Source organism: Aythya marila (genome assembly GCF_965140915.1).
Source record: "Aythya marila genome assembly, chromosome: 20".
Taxonomy (NCBI): domain Eukaryota; kingdom Metazoa; phylum Chordata; class Aves; order Anseriformes; family Anatidae; genus Aythya; species Aythya marila.
Genome location: NC_139061.1, coordinates 6,287,395 through 6,314,895, shown reverse-complemented (window position 1 = coordinate 6,314,895; position 27,501 = coordinate 6,287,395). Strand labels below are relative to the sequence as shown.

The 27,501-nt window shown below is 41.9% G+C and overlaps 1 protein-coding gene across 1 annotated transcript; it reads left to right on the top strand.

The window, feature by feature from the left end:
- Positions 1–914: 914 nt before the first annotated feature.
- PITPNA (phosphatidylinositol transfer protein alpha) lies at positions 915–27,491 on the top strand. Its single transcript, XM_082776549.1, has 11 exons — positions 915–1,051; positions 6,227–6,257; positions 12,455–12,600; positions 13,166–13,301; positions 18,029–18,103; positions 18,472–18,555; positions 19,941–20,018; positions 20,949–21,059; positions 22,737–22,859; positions 23,486–23,555; positions 24,699–27,491. The coding sequence occupies exons 1-10, from the start codon at positions 1,032–1,034 to the stop codon at positions 23,531–23,533; spliced, it is 852 nt and encodes a 283-aa protein (XP_082632675.1). The 5' UTR covers positions 915–1,031; the 3' UTR covers positions 23,534–23,555; positions 24,699–27,491.
- The last annotated feature ends 10 nt before the right edge of the window (positions 27,492–27,501 follow it).

Sequence of the window (27,501 nt, the reverse complement as noted above, 5' to 3'; positions counted from 1 at the left end):
ACGCAGTGCTGTCTGCCAAATTGCTTGGCTGCACTTCGAATGCTTCCTTGTCCTTTTCTTCTCTAGGTAGGAGCTCACAGCCAGAGTTCAATTAATCTTCATCTGAGGAAAAAATCTTAATGCATTAGTATTTATTATTATTTTTAATCAAGATAGCAGGCTGAGAAAGAGGTCAAGCTTTATCAAACAGGGTGACCTGGTATCCAGTAGTGAAGATAAATGTGTGTAGCCATAGGTGGGAGTGTTATAGCAGAGGTGGGCTGGGTGTGAGTGAAAAAGCCGCACATTTCAGTTATCCACACTCGATCCTGGTGATGCTGGACGTATGGTGCTTGATTTTCCAGTCAAATAAAGGTGATCCTGGCTCTGTGCGATTGCAGTGATGAAGTAGTACAGCTGCTGCTCTTTAGCTATTTTCCTGCCTTAAACAGAGGTCACTCACACAGAGACCAAAACAGAACCCACGCTTTTATTTTTTTTTTATTATCATTTTAAGGTATCTTTAGCTATTTCACGTCATCTTCCACGCCAAGCGCACCTCACATCACCGAGGACTCGCCATAAACCTTAAAAAAAAAAACAACAAAAAAAAAAACACTCCTTGCATCATCCCTTAAATCTCCACATGAACATCACGTCATTTACCAACCCCTCATTACACAAAAAGAGCAGTTTGTAGAGGCCGAACCTCAATAATTAAAAAAAAAAAGGGGGGGGGGGGGGGGGCGGGAAGCGCTGAGGCGGGAAAACCTCCCCCCCCCCGCCACCCCCCTCACCAAGCCCGCAACGGCCTCCCGCGAGGCGTGCGCGCGCGCCGCCCGCGCGCCGCCGTGACGCAGCCGTTGCCCCGGCAACGCCCCGCCCCCTGCTCCCGCCGCCCCGCTCCCCCCCCCTCCCCTCCCGGTTCTCTCCCCCCCCCCCCCCCCTTTCTCCCTCCCTCCTCTTTTCCTTTCCCCTCCCCTCCCCTCCCCGTCCCGGTGCGGCGCGGAGCGGCCGGGAGGCGCCCGGTACCGTGAGCGGGAGGCGCCGCCATGGTGCTCATCAAGGAATAGTGAGTGCGGGCAGCTCCTTCTTTCTCTCTCCCCCCCCCCCCCCCCCCCCCCCCACCTTTTCCTTTGCTTCTGGCCTCTGAAGAGCGGCGGGGTTCGGTTGTGGGGTGGGGGGGGGGGAGGGAGAAAAATAATAATAATTAAAAAAATAAAAATAAAAGGCCCGGTGCCGGTGTGGGAGGGAAGGACGGGCGCGGGGGCGCTGTGTGAAGGTCACGGAGGCGGCCGTGAGGTGAAGGAGCCCACCCCCCCCCCCCCCAGCCTCGCCGGGAACCGGAGGCCACAAGCGGGGCCCGGCCTCCCGGTGCTGCTCCCCCGGGCCCGGCGGCGCCTCACGGTGTGTGTGGGGGGGGCGGTTTGGGGCCTGCTGTCCCCCCCCACCACCCCTTCTCTTTTTGGCCTTCCCTTCAGCACCGGCTGGGGCCGGGTGTCCCCCACCCGGGGGTGCCCTCCTGGGCCGGGAGAGGGGCTGCCAGGGCAGGGGGTTGGGGTTTTCCTCACAGGGACGCGATGTCGGGGATCCTGCCCCCATCTAAATGACAAGCTGGGTGTTTTATCGCCCTCGTCCTTTCCTTTAGCCGTGTGGTTTCTAGCTAGGAACTCAACGAGGACTTCAGCGTGGCGGAGAGCTCCGAAATAACGTCTGGGTGCGCAGCCCTCACCTTGGAGTTGGGCGCCGTTGCTGCGGTTGTTCTGGTGGAAGGCAGGCTGCAGGCAGGCCGGCGGATCCGTCCCAGCTGCGTGGAACTATTAGTCACAGCGCTGTGCCCAAGCCTTTTGTTCGGCGCCTTTCTGCCTGCTAACGTGGTGTGCTCTTTTGGACCGGTGCACTTTGGTTAGGTGGCTTGGAGCTGGGCGCACCGCTGCACGGCTCTGCCGGCAGCTCTCAAGGCTCGGATGTTCAGTTTACATTTGGTTTTCCTAAGTGCATCCTGGCCTTTTAAACTTCTTCTGACTGGTAGAAAACACTTTTTTTCCCCCCCCTCTTCTTTTATGGAGGGATTGCTCTGATCCCAATGACAAAGTGGGTTTTCAGGTCTTCTTTCAGACACATTTACCTACATGACAGTGTCCTCCTTGTAGCAGTTGCTTTGTCAGATCGTGGATGTGCTTTGGATCTAAGTATTAAAACTCTGAGGAAGGTTGTGCTGATCCTTGTAGTTGTCTTTAAGCTTGAATAACTTCCCCCCCCAATCTTTAAACCCGTGCTATTTTTATCCAACAATAGGGGTGTAGAATTTAAGAGCTGGTCACTGTAACACAGAGGCACTGTTACCTTCTGTAGTGCTAAACTGGACAGCAAACAGAAGCACGGGCTGAGCACTTAGTTTCAGATGCATGAAAAGCTAATTAATTTGTTCTTCTATAACATCTATTTCATTGAGATTCCCCTATTAATTTAGTTGGTTAATGTACTTTGCTTCTTACAGCACCTGTCTGGTTTATTTCTATTCAAATTCATGTATGTTTCCTGCTTCTACTTTCCAGTGTGTTGCCCTGTACTGCAGTGAATCTCACTTGCCAGTGAGCTATGCTACCTATAGAGCATCACGTAAAGATGGGAATGTCGGTACTTTAAATTGTCAGACTTCTGAGTTTAAAGTCTATTTTGATAAGGATCACTTCCAAAAATCATTTTTCTTGTTATTATCATTTACCTCACCAAATCAGTATACCTACTGGTCTTACATGCTGCTCCTTCCTAAAAGAAAATGCGGAGTAGACGTTAAGACTGAAGGTTAAAAGAGCAGAATTACTGAATTTCTGTCTTTTTACAGGCTTCCATGTCTTTTTTTTCAGAAGGGTTGGCAAACCTTTTGAGTCTTGTTAGCTATATTGTCCTGTTCCTTTTCTCTCCTCTGTGTTTCTGTTAAGATGTCCTCACATGGCTCTAAGGACAGTCAAGGTTGCCACTGCCCATTAAAAACTTGTGCATTGACTTTGGATTTCTTGGGATTCCCAACTGGCTCCAACACATTTGGAATTGTGTTGCTGTTGGTTTCGGTATTAATCATCCTCGACGTTGTATGTAAAAGTCGCCCATCTTGCACGCTGTTGGGGAACTCTTGTGTTCTAGGAAGCAGTTATTTAAAGCGTATGGAAACAACTTCTTTTGGCGTGACCTGGATAGTCAAAAGCATTCTGTTGCCTGTGTTTAGTTCTGGTTGCCCCAGCACTGCAGTCAGGTACCTTGCTGCCTGCCTGCCGCTGTAGGTGGCAGAAATACAGGCGAGCTGTGTGCCATCTGAGCAGATTGTTCTTCCACCGCTGTGACCCCTCGTCACATCCGCCCTACTAAATCAAGTGGGTATTATTATGTGCTCCGTAGGTATTTTAGGAGATATTACAGATATAGAGCAATATAACAAAAAGCCTGTATCACATCTTTTATTCTCAGACAATCTGCATCATCTGTCTTTTTCTGTGCAGCTTCTTTCACTGGTGGTTATGCAGTGATAGCTGTAAAGTTTTTCTTTGATGTCCTATCAATCTTTCAGACTTATCTTTCATTTCTACCTATCCGTACTCTGGATAAGCTGCATGGTTGGGTTTTGTGCGTGGGTGAGAGGGTTGTTGCGTTTTGGTTTTGGTTTTCTTTGTCTCTTTGGTTGGTTTCAGCTGCAAAGTTTCTAAGTGCTGGTTAAGATCTTGCATGCTCTCCCTATTTTGATTTAAACTGCATCGGAAGACCTTGAGGAGAATCTGAGTATAGAGAGTCGCTTCCCTTTCCTGTGAAGTGACGATAATGACACTGACCTTCTCTGCAGCTGTACTTCCCTTTGCTGTCATTCGAGGCATATTTTAATCTAGGAGGAATCTTAAATGTTCTTTACCATTTTCAGGCCTTTGATGTGGCAGGCAACCACATCATATAATTTCATGTCTTTCGGTCAAGTTCTGTCCCAAAGTTAGGTGTCTTTGTTCCTCTTGCTGCTCCTGGAAGGCTTTTCCTCTGGATGCTCTTGAGTAGTTTTCCCTCCTCCTTCTTTATTGCTTGATGGCCTATAAATGTTAGTCATCCCCCGCGTTCTTTGTTTGCTAGGCTAAACAAACTGTAAACTATTTAACTTCTGTGTTTGTTTCTCTGTTCATGCACATCAAGTTATAAGGTAATATTCAGATCTAGTGACTTCCAGTTTCTTAAATAGAATTTCATTAGCTTACATTAATCTTTTTATGCTAGGTTTTCTAAAGACCATTTTTGCACTCTATTCCAAAGCCAACGTTTCTTCCCTGTTACTTGGTTTTTCATCTTTACTTATTTATCATCCTGTCCCTCTTTTTGTTCTACTGTAGTTTTATCCAGTTAACTAGACTAATATCGTATTTGATGAGGTGGTCTGCATGTGGAGAACCATTCTCCACTTTTTTTCTCCTCCCTGATGTACAGAATACCATACTGAATTGGACTAAAGGTCTTCTTCCATCTTGCTTTCTAGCAGATATTTTTAGGAAACAATATATAAATAGGGAGTAGAATGATTGTTCTTCAGTGTATCCTTCCAGTAAGTGGTATATGAACTTCCATGAATTGATCAAAACCCATTTTCAAATTGCCTCTTGTGTTTGGCAAGGAATCCCATAACTTAAATACACATGATGTAACCAAGTACCCTTGATTGGTTTAAAATCTGCTACCTAATGATTGTTATTGCATCCTGGGTTGTTCTGTTGTAAGACAACAGTCATTGTGCCTGCCCCATTCATTCTTCAGCACCATTCATACTCTATAACACCCTGCCATACCTTCCCCCTTCCGCTGTCCTTTCTTCCACCGTGAAAAACCGAGTTAACTACATCTCAGGTAATCTCTTTTGCCCTCCTTTTGTTCAGTGTCCTCATTGAGGTGAGGCGACTGGAACTATTTGTGTGCTGCATTCAAGGTGCTGATGCACAAGAGATCGCAGTGGCGTAGCCGTCATTTATTTTTTTGTGTAAATATTGTGTTCCAATTTTTGCTGTTTTATTTATTTCTAAACTGGCACTGAACTGATGTTTTCAGATGTTTTTCTGTAACAGCACCAAGGTTTATGTTGGTGATAGCTAGTCTGGGGCTTGTTACCCTGTGTGTTTGGAGAAAATGCGTGCTTATAATGCATTATTCGGCTTCTGTTGATGCTGAACTTCATCTGCAGTTCTCAGTAGCTTTTTCTGCAGTTCTTTGCAGCCAGCATAAAGCATTGCTGTCATAAATAATATTGCATAATCTGTAAACTTTTGTCTCTCTTACAGTTTGTTCTTGTGGTATCTGGCTGGTAACATTCCTCTAGTGTAGGAGAAAGCTTCAGTTTTCACTAGTAGTGCTTTTCTGAAGATCAGTTCAGCCATAATAAGGACTTTCTTCTTATCCCATTATGACCGCATTTGTTTGAGACTCGTTATGAAAGAAATGGGATTTCTTCTACCCACAGAAACTCTGTCCATTTCATATCTGTGTAGTGCTCTGGTTTCCTGTTTCAACATCACCCTTACTGAAAGCAGAAGTTGAACACAAATCTAGTTTTGGAGAAACACATAATATTTCGAAGTGCCTTAACATGCACGCATCTTTCTCAGCTTTAAATTCAGGTTTATTCTTGTCTTTTCAAAAAAATCTCTGGTCTAGAGAGCAAAAACTGCCAAAGTCACAGTCAGTTGGTTCGGCGAGGCATTCAGGAAACCACAAATGACTCATGTATGGAAATGGCAACACCTTCTTTTGCAGTCAGCGCTGAGGAAGCCTTCCATATACTTCTCTCTTTAGTGCTGCTTCCTATGGGATGGGATGTATAAACAAGTCTTGCAGTGACTTGTAACTATGACAAATCGGCACCAAGTTGTTGAAGCACATAGCAACGCTCCGTACCAACTTGACGGGAAATAAGATGTGACTATTGAAAGGATGTAGTGAGAAGGAACATGCAACTATTTTGATTCTGTGTGGGTTTGTAGGGTGGCAAGATATTACCACTAGTTTTGGTACAGGATTGCAATTACGCTATATCATGTACAGATTCTCCTTCAGGCTATTACATAAGGAGTCTTGGAAGTAAAGAGTAAGTGCTAGGAATGCTAGGGCTAGAGGGATGCTGGAGAGATGGGGGAGAGGAGAGCTGAGCAGTCCTCGCTGGGAGGAGTGTGCCATCTCGGTGTTGCAGCTGCGTTTGTTAACTTTCCATTTCTGTGTTCTCTTTCAGCCGCGTTATCCTGCCCGTGTCTGTGGAGGAGGTAAGTCCTTTTCTTGTTGCTTCCTTTCTTTAGGACTGTAAATAAACTTGTGATCAAAGCAATTTGAACAAAAACTGGAAAATGCAAGAGACAGATATAGCTGTCTCCGGGACCTGTGTGTGTTCTTACTCTTTCACAGTCGCTTTGGCCAAACAATTTCATTCCTTTAAGCCTGAGGGTACTGATACTCTCTCCTATAAAGTACTTTCAGATCTGTTGATAACAAGTGTTGACTTGTCAGACTGTTCTAAAGTGTAGTTTCCTTTTGATTAATACCATTGTTCTTTTTTTATTCTTTCTTTTTTTAACATGAAGAGGAAGTTTTAATACAAATTTAAATTGCCCTGTGTTTTCCTAGAACTCCTTTTTTGCTCTTTGTCCGCGAGTGTAAAGCAATTTCTTGTTTTGTGAGGGTGGTATAGCAAAGGAAAGATTGTATATCTACGTCTTAACGCTTTTTAAGACTATCTTATCTAGATCTTGCAGAAAGAAAGCTTTCTTGTTCTGTAGGTAAAGCTCTAATCAAAAGGAGAAATGTAGTTTATAAAGGAGGTGGTGATTTGTGTCACCAAACTGGCCACGGAGTAGCTGTGCAGTGTGAGCTGATTCCTGTTCTTGTCTCTGGGAGTTGCAGCTTACCTTTCCTTCCTCCCTTTTTTGTCACTGCTTCCCTTTGTGCACTGAGCACCACTCCTGTAGAGTCTATGTAAATGTATTTTTCCTTTTTTTTTTTTTAAATTTTCATACTGGCAATGTACATGAGAAATTGAAATGGTAAAGGAAGAGCTGCAATAACAGAACTCAGTTCTGTTTCCCCTGATTATAGCAGCTACTGTGGCACAGAGAGTGGTAAGATGCATCATGGCAGTGCTCTTTTAAGCATATTCCTTTGATAATGCCGGACTCTGTTCAGAGAACATGCTTTGGAACTTGGTGTCGAGTATTTCTGCAGCCAGGAGGCTGGCTAGTAGAAAGGAAAACAATATCTAAGCTGAGTTCCTCGTTCCTGTGGACCAGTCTGCTGTAACATGCATCACACACCGATGGCAATCTAATCTTCTCACCAAAGAGTGGTTTCATGTCTACGTGCTGTCTTGGTGCAGGAATGCGGCTGTTAATACCTGATGTCTGTTCCTTACTCCTTAGCTGTAGCTTATACGCTTTCTGCATGAATCTGTTTCAAGCAATTTTAGCAGAATTTTGACTACAGTGTTACGAGTAGGTGTATTTGGATCTTTTAGGATGCCTGAACACTACTTGTGTGAGGAAGTTCTTGACAAAGAAGGGACTAACACGATAAACGTTAGTGTGTCAGCAAGGGATGCAAACTTGCAAATGACAGAGGAAGTGTTTGAAAAAGCAGCAGGTAAATGGTAAGGTGCTCCAGAGCTCAGGAAATGGAAGACTTTAGCCTAAACAGCAGCAGCCCTAACTCACAGGGGTATGCCTCTAAGTATTGAGCTGTGTAAATAGAAAGCCAACGCATCAGTCTACAGATTGTTTCTTTGAGGGGGTTAGATTGGATGGAACCCAGCACAGGATTTTTCCGAGTTCTGTGATACCAGGATTAAACTTCATCCAGTTAAAGCGAGTCCTCTGCTATGCTCTTTTCCCTCCCTGACTGGCTGTTCAGTGCCAGGCATGTTTTCAGCCTTGCGTGTAGGCAGCCTGGGTGGAAATTTGAGGTTTCAGGCAGTACATAAACCTGTCAATCTCTGGAAACCTCCTTGTCTGAGGATACCCTGGGGTTGTCTGTTTAAGACAATGTATTCCTTTCCTCTGGATCCAAGGAGTTCCGGAGAGTTGAGTAACCTAGTGAGAAGGCTGTAAAGTGAAGTGCAAATAAACACCATTAGAAGAGAAGGAATACAAATGTTAGAGAGATCACCTTAAAGTGCTTGGATGTGGAAGGACCTCAAACTTGACCAAACCTGATTTCTCCCCAGACTTGTATATTTGTTCCCATGTTCCCTGCATGATGCGCTTTTTCAAGGACAGGATGTTCTTATGTGACTTGTAGGCTAGGTTTCAGGAAACAGTTCCCTAAGCAGAAAGAGTTCTTATATCCACTTGTCTTTGCTTATACGCTTACGTGATATTGTAGCTTTAAAGGCATGCTTAAGAAGAAAGGTCATCCTTCCACTCAGTAGGAAAATAACTACTTCTTTGGGTTTGTGTATCATTTTATCCTCCTGCCTCTGCAGAGATGCTGATGCATCTGTGCATCACTTGGTCACTGCACTGTTGTCTGTACAAAACAGCTGCTACGACTTCATTGCTTTCAAGGATTTCCTTGCTCACGAAACTCTAACAGGGCTCTGGAGACTTGACGTAGCTCTTCGCTGTGTAGTTGCTCATTAAGCATCTCTGACTAGGAAGAGGACTTCTGGTTTCACCGTAATATCTTAGGAATTTTCAGTTGAAACACTGAAAAGTTCTGTCCTGAAAGACTGAAAAGTTCAGTCCTTCAGCATGCAAATTGTTTCTGAAGTTATGGTGCCAGTGCATAAGAGACTGAAAACAGTTGCCTCTTTGAGGCATTGTAAGAGGGCTGAGGCAGTCTTGTGTTGTCCTGAGATGTGCCAGGGGTTCTCTGCTCGGTCCCCTCACCCCTGACAAGTGCAGCTTAACAAAGAGTAAGGAATTCAAGAGGAAAAACAGTGATCTGGAAGGTAGTGGGGAGACGTTACTTAGTAAATTTGGAGCTCAACACCAAACAGTTAGCCAAGTAACTGCTAAGATGGGAACAAACAGTGGAGGAAAGGCCCTGGTGATGACTAAAACTTGAAGGCTGGGATGTAGGAGTTAGACCACAGCAAACTGTCTCCTGCTGGGAAACTCTGCCAAAATCTGGTCCTGCTTAAGTGCAGGCTGTGAGCTGCACCCCTCTGTTGTTTTATACATTCTTACACTACGGGGAGCAAAAAAGTTAAATACCTTGTTGTCTCTTAGGTCTAAACTTTACTCCTGTGCTCTCTGACCAACATCACGTTGCACAGTGCCAACTTTGAGAGCGTGGTCTTGAGCTGCTGTGTGGGTGTCTCGCCAGCTGCCACTTTGAAATGCTGGTATGGATTAGAGCTGTGTGTACACATTCTGTGCTGCCTCTTTGTTCCTCTCACATGGGAAGGAGCTTGCCAAACACAAAAGGCTCTTATTTATTAATTGCGATCAAAGCCGCTTTCAGGAAAGTAACTGTTCTTGAAGGTGGCTACGTTGGGATCAGGCCTTCTGAAGGAAATTAGGTGTAATGAAGGTATGCTGTCCTGTTGTATAAGAGGGGTGACTCCCCCAGGAGATAAGGTTTTTGGGAGCTCTCACAGCTTCAAGGATAGGCCTGTCTGACACTCTGGACTTCAAGGAGCCATAATCCATTTCCCTGTGAACTTTCACAGGCAGATGCTATGGGATTTGTTCATCGGGACAGTTTCATCCGGACCTTTTCCTCTTTTATCAATGTGATTAACGGATCAGAAATAACAGCAAAGATTAAATGTTGAAGATGCCAAACCAAAGGGCTTATCCTCTTAGTGTCTGAACTTTGACCCACATGTTTAAAAGGGAGAAGGAATGAATGAGAGACTGTTAGTAAGAGGAATTAGTTTGTACCCCTGGAGACCTGTCCTGAGACCTGCTGCAAAGCAGTCAAGGCCAGTCTGCCCCTCTAGCGCTGTCCTTGCCAAACTCTTACTTATGTTCTGTTCTGTACGAGCGTACGTGGGGCTTTCACTCTACTAAATCAACTCGCTTCTAAGGTTTCACAACTCTCATGTTTTGCTCTTCTGGCGGAAGGCAAGTGTTCTGTTTTGTTTGGGGCATCTGTGGGGAGTCATAAGGAAAGCAATGTGGCGTTTGAAATGTCAGAAGGCAGAGAGTTGCACCGCAGTCCAAAATCCAGACTGAAACCCAATCTGCTGGTGACAGCGTAGGAACTGTCCAGCCAAGAGAGGGGTGCTTCTTTCACCTGGGCCAGGACCTTCTGGACACATCCAGCAGAGCTTTGCTCTTAGCTAGGAGGAGGTGCTCTGTGGATTGCTTTTGCTATAGATAGCTTTTATTAGGTGGATGGGTGGCTTCCCTCTCTCCCAGCTGACCACCTGCTGGACTTGCTGTGCCTCTGTGGTGAACTTGAGGCTGTACAGAGCACTTGGTTAAGTCTCTCTGGTATGCTTTTTGCCCTGCCCCAGATTAATTGAGGCCAGGACAGTTGGCCTTGTACTTTTGGCATATCATCTACTCTAATCAGTGCTAAAAATGCAGGCTTTGTTACCTTCAGATGGTGCGCAACACTGCAGAACTTGGGTTCTGTTTTGGTTTTGGATGCTCTGACAACAAAATACAACCACTGTAGAAGTCTTCCTTCAATGCCGAAGACGTGCCAGCCTAGTGAAATATTTCTGGGTTGTCAGCTCTGAACAGTTTTCCAGCTCTCAGCACTTTTCCAGCCCGGGTTTCCATGTAAGGAGTGTTAAGTGCTATTGCTGATTCTGGTGTGCGGCCCTGTGCTGGAGAGCAGGAGGAAGGCCTAAAGCAGCATTCCGTTTCTTTGTAGCTGTTTTCAGGTTTGGTTTGTTTTTTTTTAGTCACTGCACTTCTGATGTCTAACTCTTTTTGGATTACCCTTTCAGACAGCCTCTCTGTAGTGCCTTTGGCTACAGTTGTTTTGGTCACTTTCTTTTCTAGACACTGTTGTACTTGGTTATGTTTTGAACACTTCCTTTTGACCTTTTGCTTTAACTTTATTCTCAGACCTTGTCTGCTCACCTAACTTTTCTTCAAAGAGGTCTGCATGATTTTTTTTTTTCATTTCATTGTGTTTCTTTTGACCACTGTGTCCTCTTTTTTTAGCTAGAAGCATTAATGTATTGGTCTTTGCATCTTCTACAGATGAGAGAATGTTTTCCTTATTTTCCTCTTTCCTTTCCTGTGAAACATTGGGATGCTTCTTATGAAAGAGATTGTCTAGCATAAAGTAGTTTGAGTGATTCCTGAGAATTAATACTGCCAAGAGAGTATCTTTAAGAGACTTAAAAATGATCTTAAAGGTAAGAATTTGACTGTATGTTGAAACCCTGTGCTCTCCCTGTTAGTGGTGGCTCATGGCTAACAGGAAGTATGACAAAAACAACCAACCAAACAAACAAACAAAACTTAAAGATAGTAGGAAAAATGATAGGGGGTGCAGTGGCAGCAAGGACCAGGTGGTCATCTATGACACTAGTTGATTCAGTTACTTCATTAGATAACCAAACCCATTGTGAGAACTTTATGTGAAGCAAAACATCGTTTGGGGTTGGAATAAAGACTGTTGAGAAGGGAGATAAGGCGTGATTCTGGACACCCTCACAGAACAGATTTTGAACTAGATTCAGAAGGGAAATGGATGCTCAGTGAAGAGAAATGACTTGATGTGATTATAATATCAATTTTGGCAAGAGAGGTTTAAGGGTGATAGTATAGGTCATAAAGGCCAAGAAAAGTAATTTCTCTATATTCAGCTTTAGAGTCAGCAGCATTTCATTGGAAAGCTTGCTGGTGCAAATAACCCCTTAACTTCAAGCTTCCTAACTTAGTTATTTTGAATTGCACTTGGGAGATCCTCAACTCTGCTGGGCTTCTAAGCTGGGAACATCTAAGAGATTATGTTTTAGAGCAGTTAAATTAGGTGGTACAAGTGCCCATTATCTTCGGTCTCTCTTCTTCAGTTCTCTACCTTCCCTTGTACTCTGCATTTTGTCAAAACACTTGGAAAAAAGAAGTGGAATTCTTTGGGATTCTTCTGGATAAATTAACGTGTTTACTAATTTAGGCCTGGCAGTGTGTTACCCTCCATTTGATGTGAACAATTGGTACACCTGTGTGCCAAGAGTGGAAACAAAGAATGGATTTTACTACTGTATGCCTTGAGGGCTACTGGATTTTCTTTAAATGTTTTCCTTCCTTGCGCTGTTTTCATCCATTTTAATTTTTCTTGAATTTGTGGTGGTTTTGAGCTTGAGATTTAAGGGGTAAAGGTAACTGTTATTGGCAGCGCTTTTCTCCTAACTACCGCTCTAGCTTTTTATACCAAAATGAAATTAAATGAGCTACTTATCTGCACACACAAGTGGATGTCCTTTTGCCTGTTGGCTTCTTCTGATTATTATAAATTGTGCTAAATTATAGCTATCACAATAATGTGTCTTTAACTTCTTTAGTATCAAGTGGGACAGCTGTACTCCGTGGCAGAAGCCAGTAAAAATGAAACTGGTGGAGGTGAAGGAGTGGAAGTCCTGGTGAACGAACCCTACGAAAGAGATGGAGAGCGTGGGCAGTACACACACAAGATCTACCACTTACAGAGGTATGTGAGACATCTTATTCTCAGAAGCAGGCAGGGTTAAAAGGTGAGGGGAACTAGAGGAAGACAGAATAGGATTGCAGCTACTCTGTAAATCACAAGTTATGTAAGGGCTGAAGGAGATGGAGGTAAGATGGAGCATAAGAGCAGCAGGCATGTGATACAGCTGGAAGGGAGCATCACTGAACACCCACCTGCTCCTGTAGGTGTGGCTCTTGTCCCAAGAAAGTCTGGCTCTGTGTTTTTCAAAGCAAATATAATTCCGTTACCCGGTATTTGACTGAAGATCAAAAGGCTTCCTACACTTCAACCTGTGTTCAGCCTCTGTATTTTTTTCTCTTTTTTCACTCTCTTTTGTTATGTAAAGAAGGTTGATTAGACTGTCCAATTCATCAGTCTCTGGAAGTCCATAGTACTGTGGTGAGGAGAACCCCACCAGTTCCACCACTGTGCAGGTTTCTAGGGTCTTTATTTCAGGTGTTGTTCTGCCTGTCTTGGTGTCTATGCCAGAACTCTTCTTACATGTAATTCTCATCAATACTTTTCTTCCTATTTCCAAATTCTGCAGCAAAGTGCCAACGTTTGTGAGGATGCTGGCACCTGAAGGAGCTCTGAATATACATGAGAAAGCATGGAATGCTTATCCCTACTGCAGAACTGGTGAGCGTGTGGGTAAAGGGCTGTGGACTGCTGGCTTTTTGGTCTCTCTTTGTGGTTTGGTGGGTTGGATGGGAGAAGGAAAGAGGAAAGCAGTAGAGGAATTGTTTCAGCTTTTAGTTTTCTATTCTCTAAGCCCTTCCTGTGGTCAGGAAAAGCAAAATATAGGGCTGCCGAGTTGAAAGAAATATCCTTTCCTGATGTGCTGCTAATGAATGGCAGTGTGTGTCCTGTCAGTTCAGTATTGGAAAAGAACAGACCAAGAAAGAGATGTCAGTTCTCCTGAAGGAACAACTGTGCAACACTAGTGAAATGGATGGATGAGGAATGCCTTTTTATGTACTCCAGCGCAGCATAGCCTGGTGGAAAAACAAATGGAAGGTGCAAAGGGGGAAGAGGGGAGACCTTGGTTGTCTTTTTTTAGTGCAGTTGGATGTGAGCAAGTGTTATGTGGTTCATACTTGCTCAGTTGTGGGATCTAAGTTTAGTGAAGGTTGAATTGCCAATGCTACAGTTGCTTTTGGGATGGAGGCTTGACACAGACACCCAAATATCATACAACAAGTGTGAAGTGAATCCGTTTGTAAACTGGGGAGGCCCTGGTAGCTGTGCAAAGTGGTGAAATAGTGTCAAACCCATTTGGAGTGTTTAATGTCTTATTTACTCACTGAAGCTATCAGCCACAATCTTTCACAACTACTGTTTTTCGGGTCTGTGTTGCTGTACGTAGGCCCTGCAACTTTGATTTTGCCTCCACACTTGTGTCATATTTTTATCTGTCTTTTTTGTTTGTATCTTTGAAGGACACATTTTCTGCTATTTGGCAGAGGTACAATTGCTATGGGAACTGTAAACTTAAAAATTCCAACTGTTCTTGAAACTCAGTATAGAAAGATGTATTTTTCAGCCACATAAGAGAATTTTAAATGAAGTGTTTTAAAAGAAAGAAAAAGCTTTGCAGTGGGGGAGGATAACATTACTTCAGTATGTGAAATTACCTACAGCAATGTAGTGGAATGGATGTTGCAAATACAAAGTTCAGTTACTGCCATCAACTGCAGAGTAAGTTTTTAATGTCACATAATTCCATATGTTGAAGCAAAGTTATTTACAAGCCAGCTGTCTCACTTTTATGCAGTTTTCTTACTGCATATTACTGAACTTAACTAGTAAGTGTCTAATTTATTTCCATACGAAGTACACTGAACTGGTTTAAACTCAAACAGGTCTTTTATTAATTCTTTTAATTGCGGAAACAGATCTAATTTGGCTCCAGTAGTTTTTGTTAGACATAACTTCTGGCTATATTCTCTTCCTCTTCATCTCCACCAATTTCTGAAATAAAGGTATGGAGTCAGTGTGTTTTCTCACTCTTAGCTGCTTATTCTTCAATTATATGCTGCTAACATTATTCTTACGTGGAAAAAATGTCATACCAAAATGAAATACAAGACTTCCCAGCCCAGTGGACAAAAACTTCAGGTTTTGGTATGCTAGAAATGATGGCATAACAAATGAATAAATAAATAAAAAAACACTTAACTATAATAAACACCCATGTAATACAAGAGAGAAAGTGCATTGTTGTGGGGGTTGGAGCAGAAGGCAGTTTTTATGCGGAGGCTGAAAAATCTGTTTAGAGAATCTGCCAGCTTGACATGAATCAAGAAGAGCTCAGAAATGTTGCCGAAACCTTCACTTGCTAGTACTGGGCAGGAGGGAAGAACCCGTGTGTGTGCTGTAGGCTGCCTTTGGCATTATCATTTTACTTTGAGATGTGTTCAGGTGTTTAGGTCGTAGACTTGGATGGCCTTGTGTGAATCTTTGCGCAACACAAAATGCCACGCTGGCTCACAGCAGTTGGCATGGCTTTCAGTCTGCTCACTAGACTTTGAAACTTAAGAGACGGGGATGCATTAAGAGCTAAACCTGGTTTGGCTGTGTAGGAATTAGTGGTCCTTCTGCCTGTACCCTCCTGTACTGAGGTAGTATTAGTGTGCTGCTCTCTGGAGCACTGCTTACTTGCATGTTTGCCATTACGTAGAGCCTTTAGAGTTTTAATAAAACCATACTTTCCATTAATTGTGCATTCTAGTATTTATTTTTATTTTCTAATATACAAGATGGTCATCCTTACGTTTTGCTATACAGGCTCTGAAAAGCTCAATTATTACTTTACTATGCATATTATATAACATTACTAAACCAGTGCTGTAGATTGAGGAAGCTTCAATGTCTGTCTTATAAATCCCTGCAGTTCTGCACACTGTTTGTGCTGTAGTGAGTAGTTTTCATGTACTTTATATGGAAGCCTTGCTTTGCTCCTTTGTGAGAGTGAACTGTAAAATGAGATTGTTGTTGTAGACATTTATAACTTCTACAGTAAAAATGAAGTGAGGACTGCCTGATAGTTATAACCGTGGGATGGTGCCAAGGAGAACAGTCTTCGTGGTTCTTTCCTGCAGTCTGACTTAGATATTAATGTCACTTAAATGCTTTTCAGAAAAGCAATTTGGTCTGTGTTCCACTCTTCTGGGTGTCAGCATGAGGTGCCTGTGGCCAAATGTCAAGAAATTGAAAAGTTATTACTGCAGCTGAAATGTGTAGGAGTTGCTGTTATGGCACCTCAAGTTCAGGCCCTAATTTGTAGCAAGCTGAGGATCTAAGTTTTAATGGATACCTCTAAAGAGATTAGTTTGTTTGCTCTACAAATGAGAAATCTTCCCTATAGATGAGAAACTAGGAAGGTGAATGAACCTGTTCTAAAGCAGCTGCTAATTATGGTGCATAGTCATGGAAAAGCAGCTTGTCACGGGAAGGTGGGAAGGCTCTGGCTTATAATTACTGCTGCTTTATTCAGTATTTCATGTGGACTAGCAGGAACTAAACTCTTTCTTGCAGAAAGGAATGAAGTGTTCTTTGAGATGAAATTCAGCCTTTTTAAAAATCAGCCTCAGCTCTGCTTGCTTATTCTCTCCCCCTGCCCCAATACGTCAATCTAAATAATTAGCCCTCTGTAAAATGCAGTTTTCAAAGTGCTGGGTTTTTAGAGCAGCCCAAGGCCCAGCCATAGGCAATTAAGAGAGTTAGATGTGTATGATAAGTGATAATGGATGGTACTGTCTGCAGGATGTTGGGTTGGAAAATCACAAGTTGTAATGGTATCTTTAGAAACAAAATTACTTTTTAGTAAAGCCCTCATGTTAGACTTCAGAACACACCAGAAAAGTTCAACTCTAGCTTCCAGACATCATTATTTGTAGAGTAGCATTGCTAATGTACTCGGATGGCTTGGGTAGAACAGATGCTGACTGTTAAAGGATCTTCAATTTCTTTTCTGTGTTGAATAATTGAGCCTTACTATCCAGGGAGTTTAGTTACCATGAGCAGTAGAGATGCGGAGGGTCTGGTTACTGCATGCAGGAGTGATGAGGTCTGCACTGGCCTGAAATCCAGCATGCGTTCGCCTCAGAACTGTGGAGACGTTTCTTATCTGCAAGCTGAGAAAGGATTGGTAAAATGCTGTCGGCTGAATAAACTTATTCCATCTTCTCATCCAGCTGGCTGGAGTCCAGAGAGCAGAAGTGGCAGTACATAATTAATTGCTGCTCCTCTGGGTTTCTTCAAGTCTGAGAATTTCCAGAGGAGAAGGGGGCGAAGTTAGCTAATTTTTATGGGCTTCTGGTTTTGTTTTTTTCTTCAGTAGTATCAGCAGCTCCCTGGGAAGCTGAAGCTGTCCCTGTTTCACTGATAGTGGGAGGGGGGTGATGGATGCTGTATGTTTTTTTCACTAAAGTATTGTATCTCTTCCTTTTCATGTATTGATTTCTTGGACCAGTTATTACAGTAAGTATTATTTTTTCCTGACGATCCATAGAAGCATGTATAATGTCTGAAATGAAGCATTCTGGGTTTAAGAAGCTCTTTAGCTTGTGCTAAGGGCACTTTAGCTTTTGTTGTGGTAAGATCATGTAGATAAAACCCCCTTAACATCTGTGGCATATCCACAAACACTTTATTTATAACCATGGACAGGGATCTTTCTTTACTGCAGTAATGCTCAGCTTTACACATGGGAATGTCCCATTGCCCAAATAAACTGTTTGAAAGAAAGCTAGCTCGTAACATTACGTCCCTCTGAGTAATGTGTCTTCTGAATTTGATATTTCCTTTTTTACATGCTGAGTGTTTCACTGGCCTGTATTTTTGTTTCTGCTCCCTTGAGGGAGGATAGGGTTACTTTTGGAAGTCGTTTTCTACTCGCAGTAATTATGAGAAATGGAAAGTTTTTTTGCTTGCTTGGCAGAACTGTGCTTCGTGTCCCTTCCCTTCCCAGTGTCAAAAAGCTCTCAACACATCAGTTTAATATTGTTGTTCGTTTGAAGAGCACTCAGTGCTAGAACAATATCCTCTTTGAAAAGGCAATTTCTGCCTAGTTAACATGTTACCCCTTCTAAACTATTTAGAGTGGCAGACGTTCTCCTTTAAAGAAAATGCTACAAATATATAGGGGGAAAACTCCAAACGTTTCACTAAAACAACGGAACTTACGTTTTTTTTCACTGAACAGCTTGTGATTTATTTGATCTTATGTATTTGTTGATCAAACAACTTTTCTAAAAACAAGATGTGTTTACAGCTAAATATGGCATTCCCGAAGTCAAACCCCAGTCAAGTTTTAACACTTTGAGTTGTCTTTCCCACTGCTTATGTACCTAATAATCAGGCAAGTTAAATATCCAAAGAATAACAAGAAGCTTTATTTTTATGACAGAATGAATATATGAAGGATGACTTCCTGATCAAAATCGAAACCTGGCATAAATCAGATCTTGGAACACAAGAAAATGTAAGTACTTGTGTCATGTATTTTATTCATCTCTTTAATGTCACAATGCTGCTTTCCTTGCTAGCTTAGAGAGTTGCTGTGCAGAGCTGTCTGTTTGCAGTGTTCCTGGATTTGAAGTGCTTCTTGTACTAGTAAGGCAGGGACTCCCAGCCATTGGCTTCTCTTATATGTTGAATAAAATTGTCCCCAACCGCTTGTTCTGTGTGAACACCTTTGCTTCTTTAAAAGATCTTACATTGTGTCTACACTATGGTGTGTTCTCTGGGTGTGAGCAGTGGGTCTGCATATCTCCGTCTGGTTTTTACTGTCTTAGAATGGGAGTGTTCTCTATTTGAATCAATTACATTGGGCTTGTACTTTCACTGCAGGTTCATAAACTGGAGCCAGATGTATGGAAGAACGTAGAAGCTATTTATATAGACATTGCTGACCGGACTCAAGTACTTCCCAAGGTAGGGTAGGTGGGTAAGAGCTCCCTAGTTTGGGAGGCCTTGTGCTAAGAGAGGGGTGATGTATGAACTTTGTTCACAGAGATGGTTGTAGGTAACAGGACAAGTAAGAGGAAGGAAAAAGGAGGACAGGCATTCCTTAAAAGTGTTTAAGCAAGCTAGAGCAAGAGCACTTTTGAAAGCGTTGTCAAGATTCTGTAAAATGTGTTGCTTAGCCTTATGGTATATGTGACAGTGTATTATGCGTAGCTTTACAGCACTCTGGCTGTTTATAATGCATGAATAACAAGAAATGGTGCTGCATTTCCCATGCTGCATCTTGTTTAAATTGCCTCTCTTTTTGAAACTGACCCATGGCTTCAAGCTGGTATCTTTTGAAATCATGTAGCTAATACTTTGTTCTAAGAAACACTACAGCTACAGTAGAAGCTAAGGGATGTTTGTGTACTCTACTTAAAAACAAACAAACAAAATCTATATAAAAATGGAATATTGTTTGAGTTTCCCTACTTTGTATTTCTGATCAAGTTCAACTACGGTTAACTTACCTCTTTACAAACTTCACCTTGGGCATTAAGACAGATCTAGTATTTATTTTAGCTTTTCTTCCAATAAAGATGAATTGGTAGGACATGAGTGGCATCTGATTTCTAATAGATTAGGCAGGTGCTAAGGTATACCTGCAAATACAAATTGCTCTGAATTAAGTGCTGTCAGAGAGCAAGCAGAATTCACCTGGAGCAGAAGTCTTCCAAGGAAGATTCTACTGGTTTATCACTTCTGGCATTGAACTGATGATGATCTGAGTTTGTTCCCATTTTCATTGAAATGGAGGTAGAGGTAGAGTACACCACCTGGTCTTAACCCAGTGTGGATGAAGGGGATGCTGCAAATTGTTTGCTATGTGATAGGAGACATAACTAATGCCTCCTTCTTTTTGGTGATAGTTTTGAGTTTGATTGTGCTTGTCATCTAGTGTGCTATATATGAGCATCATACTTATATGGTGCTGTGAAAAATACTAGATACCACAGCTCCAGAGAGCATGGCTATTTTCTGCAGCAGCTATCAAAGAACAAATGGCCACAGGAAACCTATAAGGAGAGTTTACCAATCTTCTGATAGTGTTACCCCAAAGGAGTCCTTACAAAGGTCATATTGGTTTGTTACAACTTCTTCGCATAGATCTAGGACACAGCGGGGGGGGGGGGGAGAAATCTGTTTCCTTGAAGAGTGCCTGACCTAATGTTGAAGTTTGAAAACAGTAGCTCTTGAGAAAGCAGTTAGAGGTTAGTCTTTGCCGACCAGAAAAATACATCTTGTGTGACAGTAAGCAGCTGCATAAGAGTAGGATAATATGTATTTAATCTTGTGTGCCTATCCAATAGGATTACAAGGCAGAAGAAGATCCAGCAAAATTTAAATCTGTCAAGACTGGACGTGGACCTCTGGGTCCCAACTGGAAGGTATGTTTTGACTTCAGGATCCATATCAGTTTGTGTGACTGAAGTATAGATACTGGGGCTTGGGGCCACAGATATGTTTGTAACACATCTAGATTGACTTGGATGCAGAAAAGCAGAACTCAGCTGATGGTCTGTTCTCAAGTTAAAGGAAATGGAAGAGTGTGGTACGCAGAGATAGAATGAGTTCTAAGAAATTGCCAGAGCTGTCTGGTGTTCGGTCCAAGAGCTCACCCAAGAGAATTCAAGGATGAAAATGCTGAGTTATGAGCAGCAGTGTTTAACCTTTCACTTAAATCCTTGGAATCTGAAAACTCTAGATGGGAAAATATGATACCAGTCTTTAAGAGGGACTTTGGATTGGATCTGGGAAGCTGCAAGTGTGCAAGTCTCATCTCTAGTAGGCAAACATAGTAGTAGCTGTGGCAGATATGTTCTGCTTGGGAAGAGTGTATATGGCTTCTGTAACAAAAAGTCTGCTTTACCAACCTTGAGGAGTTTTTTAAAGGCTCAATGATTTTATGGATTACCCAGCTGATACAATCTGCGAGGATTTCCAAAAGGTTTTAGATAAGGACATTATCAAAAGACTTTTAAAGGAAACTAAGTAGCTGCATCATAATGGTGAAGATCCTGAAAGACACGCATTTAATGGAGAAAAAATGGTGATCAGAGGAAGGATGTAGTGGTCCATTCTCAAAATGGAGGGAGGTCCACCTGTGGAGGTAACCAGGGTTTACTTTCATCATGCTCTTAGATACCCCGGAAAAGAGGTGAGCAAAGATGTGACAAAACTTATTAATAAAAGATAGTCAAGGTGTAATTATGCAAGACGATTGTGAGGAATTGTAGAAAGATGGTTATGACTGAAGGAGCTGCTTTCCTGGAAACATTTGACCCAAGTCCTGAGTGAGTATCTTTGTATCTTTGCAGAAGGAGCTGGGGAAACAGACAGAATGTCCATACATGTGTGCTTACAAACTGGTAACAGTCAAGTTCAAGTGGTGGGGTCTGCAAAATAAGGTTGAGAACTTTATACAGAAGGTAAGTGAGCTGTTTGTGGGAGGGAGATGTGGAAATGAGGTGTGTTTTTGCTTTTACACCTCAACTCATTCTTAGTGTATCCTGCATGGAGATACTAATTTGAAACCCAGTCATGTTACCTCAGGTGATATTGCGAAGGGTTACGCCCGGTATACTGCATGCAGTCACTTAAAGCTGGATTCAATTTGCTGCTAATCCAAGAATAGGACTGGTTTGTGATTAGGTGAATTGGTTATTCAGCTGTTGCAGGTTTTTACTGTAATGTATGCAGGTAAAACTGTTCAGTTTTACTTTGGTTAATACGTCGGCTTGAGAATTGCAGTTGTTTGGTAGTTAATTTGTGAGTGATGAAATGTTGCATATATACTAGGAATATTGTGCTCAGTGGCAAGACAGATGTTTTTGTGGGGAGAGTTACAGTTTCAGTTATCTGATTTTAATCAGCTGAGCATCTTTCTGGCGAGTCCTAGAGCTCTAGACATCTTTTGCTTTTCTCAGTCTGCTGCTTGAAGAACCTGTGTTTTGCTTTTTTTTTTTTTTTTTTTTTTTAAAAAAAAAAAAAAGGCAGATGGCTGGAAAATTAAAATATGAATAATTGGTATCCTGAAAAGAGCTTTTTCTGTGGCAGAGTTTGTAACCCATAAACTGCAGCAGAATGCTAGACATGGGTGTTAGAATGTGCAGTTTTCTAAGCAGCGTCATGCTCAGAAAATGTCTATGACTTCAGTTCATAGCGATTCTTCAGCAGTTAATATTGATAAATTATAGCACTGCTTCTGCAAAAGCCAGACTGCTGATATAATCTAAAGAGAACTCTAAGAGGGAATGACCATGCTGTTGCAAGATTTCTAATATCTGTAACAAAAGCCCTGAACAAAGCAGTGTCTTGAATCCCTTTCTCTCCATGAGTGTCTCTTCAGCTGCACATTGGCTTCAAAGTAGTTAAGCTGTCTTTGATGAGACCAAGTTATCAGATGTGAGACCATAATTGGTAAAACTGAAATGTCCTTCCCTAATGAGAACTTTCCAAGAGCCATTATATACTTCTGTCTAATAACGATCTTGTCTAGTTTATCTCCTGTAAAAGGGGAATAAATTGCTCCTAACTTGGAGGATTTTGTGCACGTTACTTACCTCTGCTGAAAGGTTTTCAGCTGCGGAAAACAAATTTTGGATTACTTTTCCATAGGTTGCTGTGAAGGGGAAAGGCAAAGTGGGTGCATGGCAACCCTAACCTCTTTTTTTTTTTTTTTTTTTGCAAGTCAAGGATTACTTAAAAATATTTTATTCTGTTTCCTTTTTTTGTGCTCCTTCAGGCCAACTATCTTCTAAGTAAACCAAACCTAGAGTGCTTTATTCAATCAGAACAGTACCCTCAAATCAAAGGAAATGACTAAAGCATTCACTAATTCTTTCAATGCACTGTTCCGTCTGCTGCCTAGGCTTGGAAAAATAGTGTTTCTGTCAGGATTCAAGGCTTTAGGTATTCTGTTAAAATAAAAAAAATAAAAAATATCTAGCTCCAGTCTTCAATTATCGTGGCTATATAGAAAGGTAGGTTAGGGAGCTGGTTCTTCAGTGTACATATCTCTGGAAGTTGTTATGATTTGGTTAGATACTTATTAATTATGCTGTGAATAAACTTGCTTGTGTGTTTTATTCCTACTCCTTTTGCAGCAAGAAAAGCGTCTCTTTACGAACTTCCATCGGCAGCTCTTTTGCTGGCTTGATAAGTGGGTTGATCTGACTATGGAGGACATTCGTAGGATGGAGGAGGAGACGAAGAAACAGCTGGATGAGGTCAGTGGAAAAGCAGGGCAGGTGTGGGTTGTGTGAGAAACTGTTTCTATCCAGTACAGCAGAGAGGAAAAGACTGCTGCATTGTCATAGCATAGTGTGTATTGTCCTCCTGCTATTTAGGTCATGCTGCTTGGGCTTTGAATGATTGGCTATGACTCAATTGTGCTGGCATCTCCTTCTAATCATTATGGACTTTTTCTTGTATTCGTTATTGAGCCAATAAACATAGTGACCCACAGGTAATGAGGGTGTGAGTGTCAGTGATTCATTTATCACTTTAATACCTTCTTTTAGGTTTTACCTAAATCCAAATGGTGCAATCTTTAATGAGTACAATGTTCCATGATTTGTGTCCTGCACTGCCCCCTTCCCTTCTTTCAAGCCTCAAGATATTTTGTTATAGTTTCATGTACATTCTGCCCTCTGGATAGCGATTCCAGATCCCTTGCAGATGTTCAGCTTAAGAGAAAATAGTGCCTAGATGTGCATATTCACAAAAACTGTTTTGTGATGCTAAGATATAAACAGTCTTACATAAAGTAGGGTAGCTTAACATGTTCCACATCGGTAAATTTTGAGATGACATCATGTGAGAATGAATATTTGAATAGTGTTTCCTCTTTCAGATGAGAGAAAAGGATCCAGTGAAAGGAATGTCAGCTGCAGATGACTAACATGACTTCTTCCTTGTGCACTGTAGGTATCAAGAGTGTTTTACAAAACTCTATATTGCTCTATTTAGGGAAAAAAAATGCATAAGAAAGCTTATGGTGGTCAGATGTGTGGGACTGATTGTTTTGATAATAAACCTGTTTCCTTGACAGGTTGACAAGTGAATTTACTCTTTTTTTTTTTTTTCAGAATTATTCTAAATGAATGTTTGAGTGATGAACATATGAAATGTGTTACAACATTTTGTAGATTTACTGATGTTATTTTTACTGTAATGCATGTGTACTTTCCATGACCTGCAGAGAAACTTTTGTCAATCCAGGAAGAATAAGTTGGGCCTGCAAATACTTGGAATACATTCAGAAATTGCAAATACATTTGGAATGTATTTCTGGCATTGTTTGCTAACGGTATTTACTAATGGGCCAAGGCCTGGAGCAACACTTGCATGTTGCAAGGGAAGAAGAAGCAATGACCATTTTTAATTTTTCGACTTATTTTTCAAGTATTTCATTGCGGATGATAACACAGAAGCAGTGCTTAGAGTGTTGAATCTTAATCTGTTGAGGAACAGAAGTATTAGGGAGGAAAGGGAAGAAGACAGGATTTGCCCCTTTATGTAGAGAAGAGAAGCCCGAGTTACCGGCTGCATTTCTAGAACAGTAAAATGCCATCCTAGTTTTCCTTGGAAAGGACAGGGTGGGGAAGAACCACAGTCTTTACCAGAGTGGGACTGTTAGCCTCTGCTTGTGCTCTGTTACCTGCTGATTATTTGGTGGTAAGTGGGGAGCACAAGGAGATGTATGTATGCCATCCTTCTAAAATCCGCTAGGTATATTTTAATCTTTTAGTGTAACTTTAACCTTTTTTGTCTCTTCTTTCCTGTTTATTCTAGTTCTTAGAGAAGGGATTTGGTGATCTACTCAACTGTACTTTAGCCTCTAGACTTGTTAGATTACTCAAGTTGAAATGTTTGCCAGCTTCAGGCTGTATTGGAAATTCTGCTCTGAATTGGTGCTGAAATATGGTGCAGTGGTTTATTGCCATTGTCTGAACAGGTGACAGTGTCTCACATTTGCTTTATGAAGGTTCAGTTTGACACTTCTTGTGGGACGCTTCACTTCCACAGTGGTTCTAAAATGTTTTCCTGTTGTCTCTTTACTTCAGTTTGCAAGACAGTCATCAGGAAGGCCTGGGGAATCCACACTCTTGACTGACGGACCATCTCTGGATCAAGCCTTTCTATATCCAATCGGCAGGCGATTTTAAATCTCCCATAGCTAATTCTAGATGCCCTTTAATATTGTGAGCAAATAGACCGTCTGGTACTAAGCACTCCAATGTTAGCACGTATATGAAGGAGGTAGCTCCTTGGAAACGTGTGACTTAGAGATCGCTGTATTTACGACTCCTCCCTCCTTTTTTTCATTGTGTTCAGACCAATTTCCATGTGGCCCTGTTTGATTTCCAAGTGACATTTTTAGCTAAAATAGTCTTGTGATGTGGTGACTTAGATTATTATTTTTTTTATTATTATTATTTTCCAACTGGGATAAACTGCCACCTTTGTTCCTGCTCAGCCCTTTACCATTCTTTGAATGTCTATTTGAAGAGGGAAACTGTCAGCATTTTAGAGTGCAAAATTGTTCCATAAAACTATACGCTCTGACCCTTGCTCCCAGGGTAACAAATTTAATGGCATGTAATCTGAATACATAATCAGGAGTAGCCAGATAGAGTTCTTGGTCTGCGATGAATATATCGTGATACGTGGCTTCTGCACGGCATTACTTTGTTCTGTCTTAGCACACAAGAATTAAAGACTGATCAGAAGCTGCACGCGGCATCCCCATGCTAGGGCCTTCAGCACGTAACTGTTGAATTTCAATTTAGTGGTACATGGTCTCTTTGGCCCATGTAGCTATGTTGTCCTTCAGCTGTGTGTGTCAGTCTTACAAAATCATTCTGAAAAGTTGCTTGACATATGTTGCAACTTCCCGGTTCTTTATTTACTAAGATTTCTCGTAACATACAAAACCGAAATTCTTTTGACTAATAATACTTGCCCTGGACAAATTGGAATAGCAAAAAGCTGGTGTACAAGTAAAGTCTTGGTATCTGATCACATTCAGGTGCCTGGGTCGGTGGTTCTGCTCAGCAATAATACTCTTCCCATTGCAAGACAGACTAAAATATCTCCCTTCATGCTGTAGAAAAGCAACTCATTAGAGACCTGTGTTTTTTCTGGGTTATCTGTTGGTTATTATAAATTGCAAAGGATACCGTTAAAAGTTATGAAGAGCTCTGAGTATTCAGTGAACTCAAGTACTTACTGTAACTATCCGTATGTTGATATCAGCTTTAGACAATCAAATAACCAGAACAGAATCAAAGAAATGCTGCTTTATTAAATACATATGAGAAAACATGAATTTCTTTGCTTATGTGTAAGGCCCAATATTTGATTTTATTTATTTATTTTCCCAGTAGTAATCACTTCCACTTCTGTATTTGGTGGCACTAACATGAAATACTGAATGCCAAACAGAGACAGGGGCGAATTGCTGCTTTTGAGGAGTCTTTTTGGCATTCTGTAGTACATCCGACTCCTTCAGCCCTTCACATTCCTGCAAGCAGGAAATCCTGAAATGCCCCTGTGCCGTGCTGAACAAGTATGTGCTGGGGTCTCAACTGTTTTCAGTGTGAGACAAGACAACACGTGTTCTGGAGGGAGAGGATGGCTTTTGGTTTCTGGGGAGGGGGCAGTTTATCCCTTTATTTTTAGTTTGTTATTTTGCCTTACTCATGTCTAAGTGCAATAAGCTCTGAATTGTACCAGTAACTCTGGCAGGCTCTTCTCAGTGACCTCAGATGGTTTTGCGGGGTGGGGAGGGATGAGGGATTTTTAGCAATCTCACCAAACAGAAGTAAAACAAATGTAATGTAAAATAGGTGAAGATACTAAATTTTAATCTGCAAGGAAATTTGGGACCAGGATGTTTTATGGCATCTTCTATAGCTGTTCAAGAAGTATTCTAGGAGTAGAGGCCCCACCTAATAGTTCCTTCAGTTTAAAGCATTTTTGACTAAGAATTTATGCACTGACTTTTGTTCGTGTTTGTTGATTACGTGTTGAGGGATTCTTACACTTGAGGACAACCTGAGAATACACAGCACACTTGTTCTTTAAATTTGTGTTACCCAAGAGGCTTTCTATCTGATGACACTAATCGCTGTGGAAGCAGATTGTAACATTCCACCCTGCAATCCTTTTTTGATCCTCTGATTTCAGAGAAAGAGCTTTTATACAAAGCTTTCCTGATTAGTGGAAAAACTGGCAAAAAAATAAAAAAATAAAATAAAAAAAGCAGGAGCTCCATTCTGAATACTCCCACACCCAACCCTCCTTGTCCTTCTTTCCTTCTACTGTAACCCGAAGTGAAAGCATCCCTCAGCCTCGGGATAGACAAACCCTATGAGGACTTTCCCGTCTCGACGTTTGGTTCCTGCTAGTGAGTGTAGCGAAGATCACGCAGCATTACCCTTGTTGTATCTTTCAGTGGCTTTGGCAAGAACCCCAGGCCCTGCTGCATCCCCCAGGGCTCATCACAGAGCTCTTTGTCTGTCCCAAGGCACCCTTGGGCCCTGACCCTCTCCCCGACCCACAGCTCGTGGTTCAGGTGCTTGGGGACAGGACCCTCTCGCCCCCCACGCTGCACCCCTCTGGGTTCATCCCCGCTGGGCCTCCCCGCCACGTTCTGATCGGTTCATCGTGCTCTTTTTTTTTTTTTATTTTTTTTTTATTTTTCTTCCTTTGGCGACACACTCCGTAGAATGGGTTAGATTCTCTCGTCGTTTCTTTCAATGTGAGTTTGTGCCTTTTTTTTTTTTTTTTTTGTCTCCTAATTCTTCCAATACAGGCATATTGGAAACGGAAATCTAATAAAATACTAGACAGAGCTTCACGCCC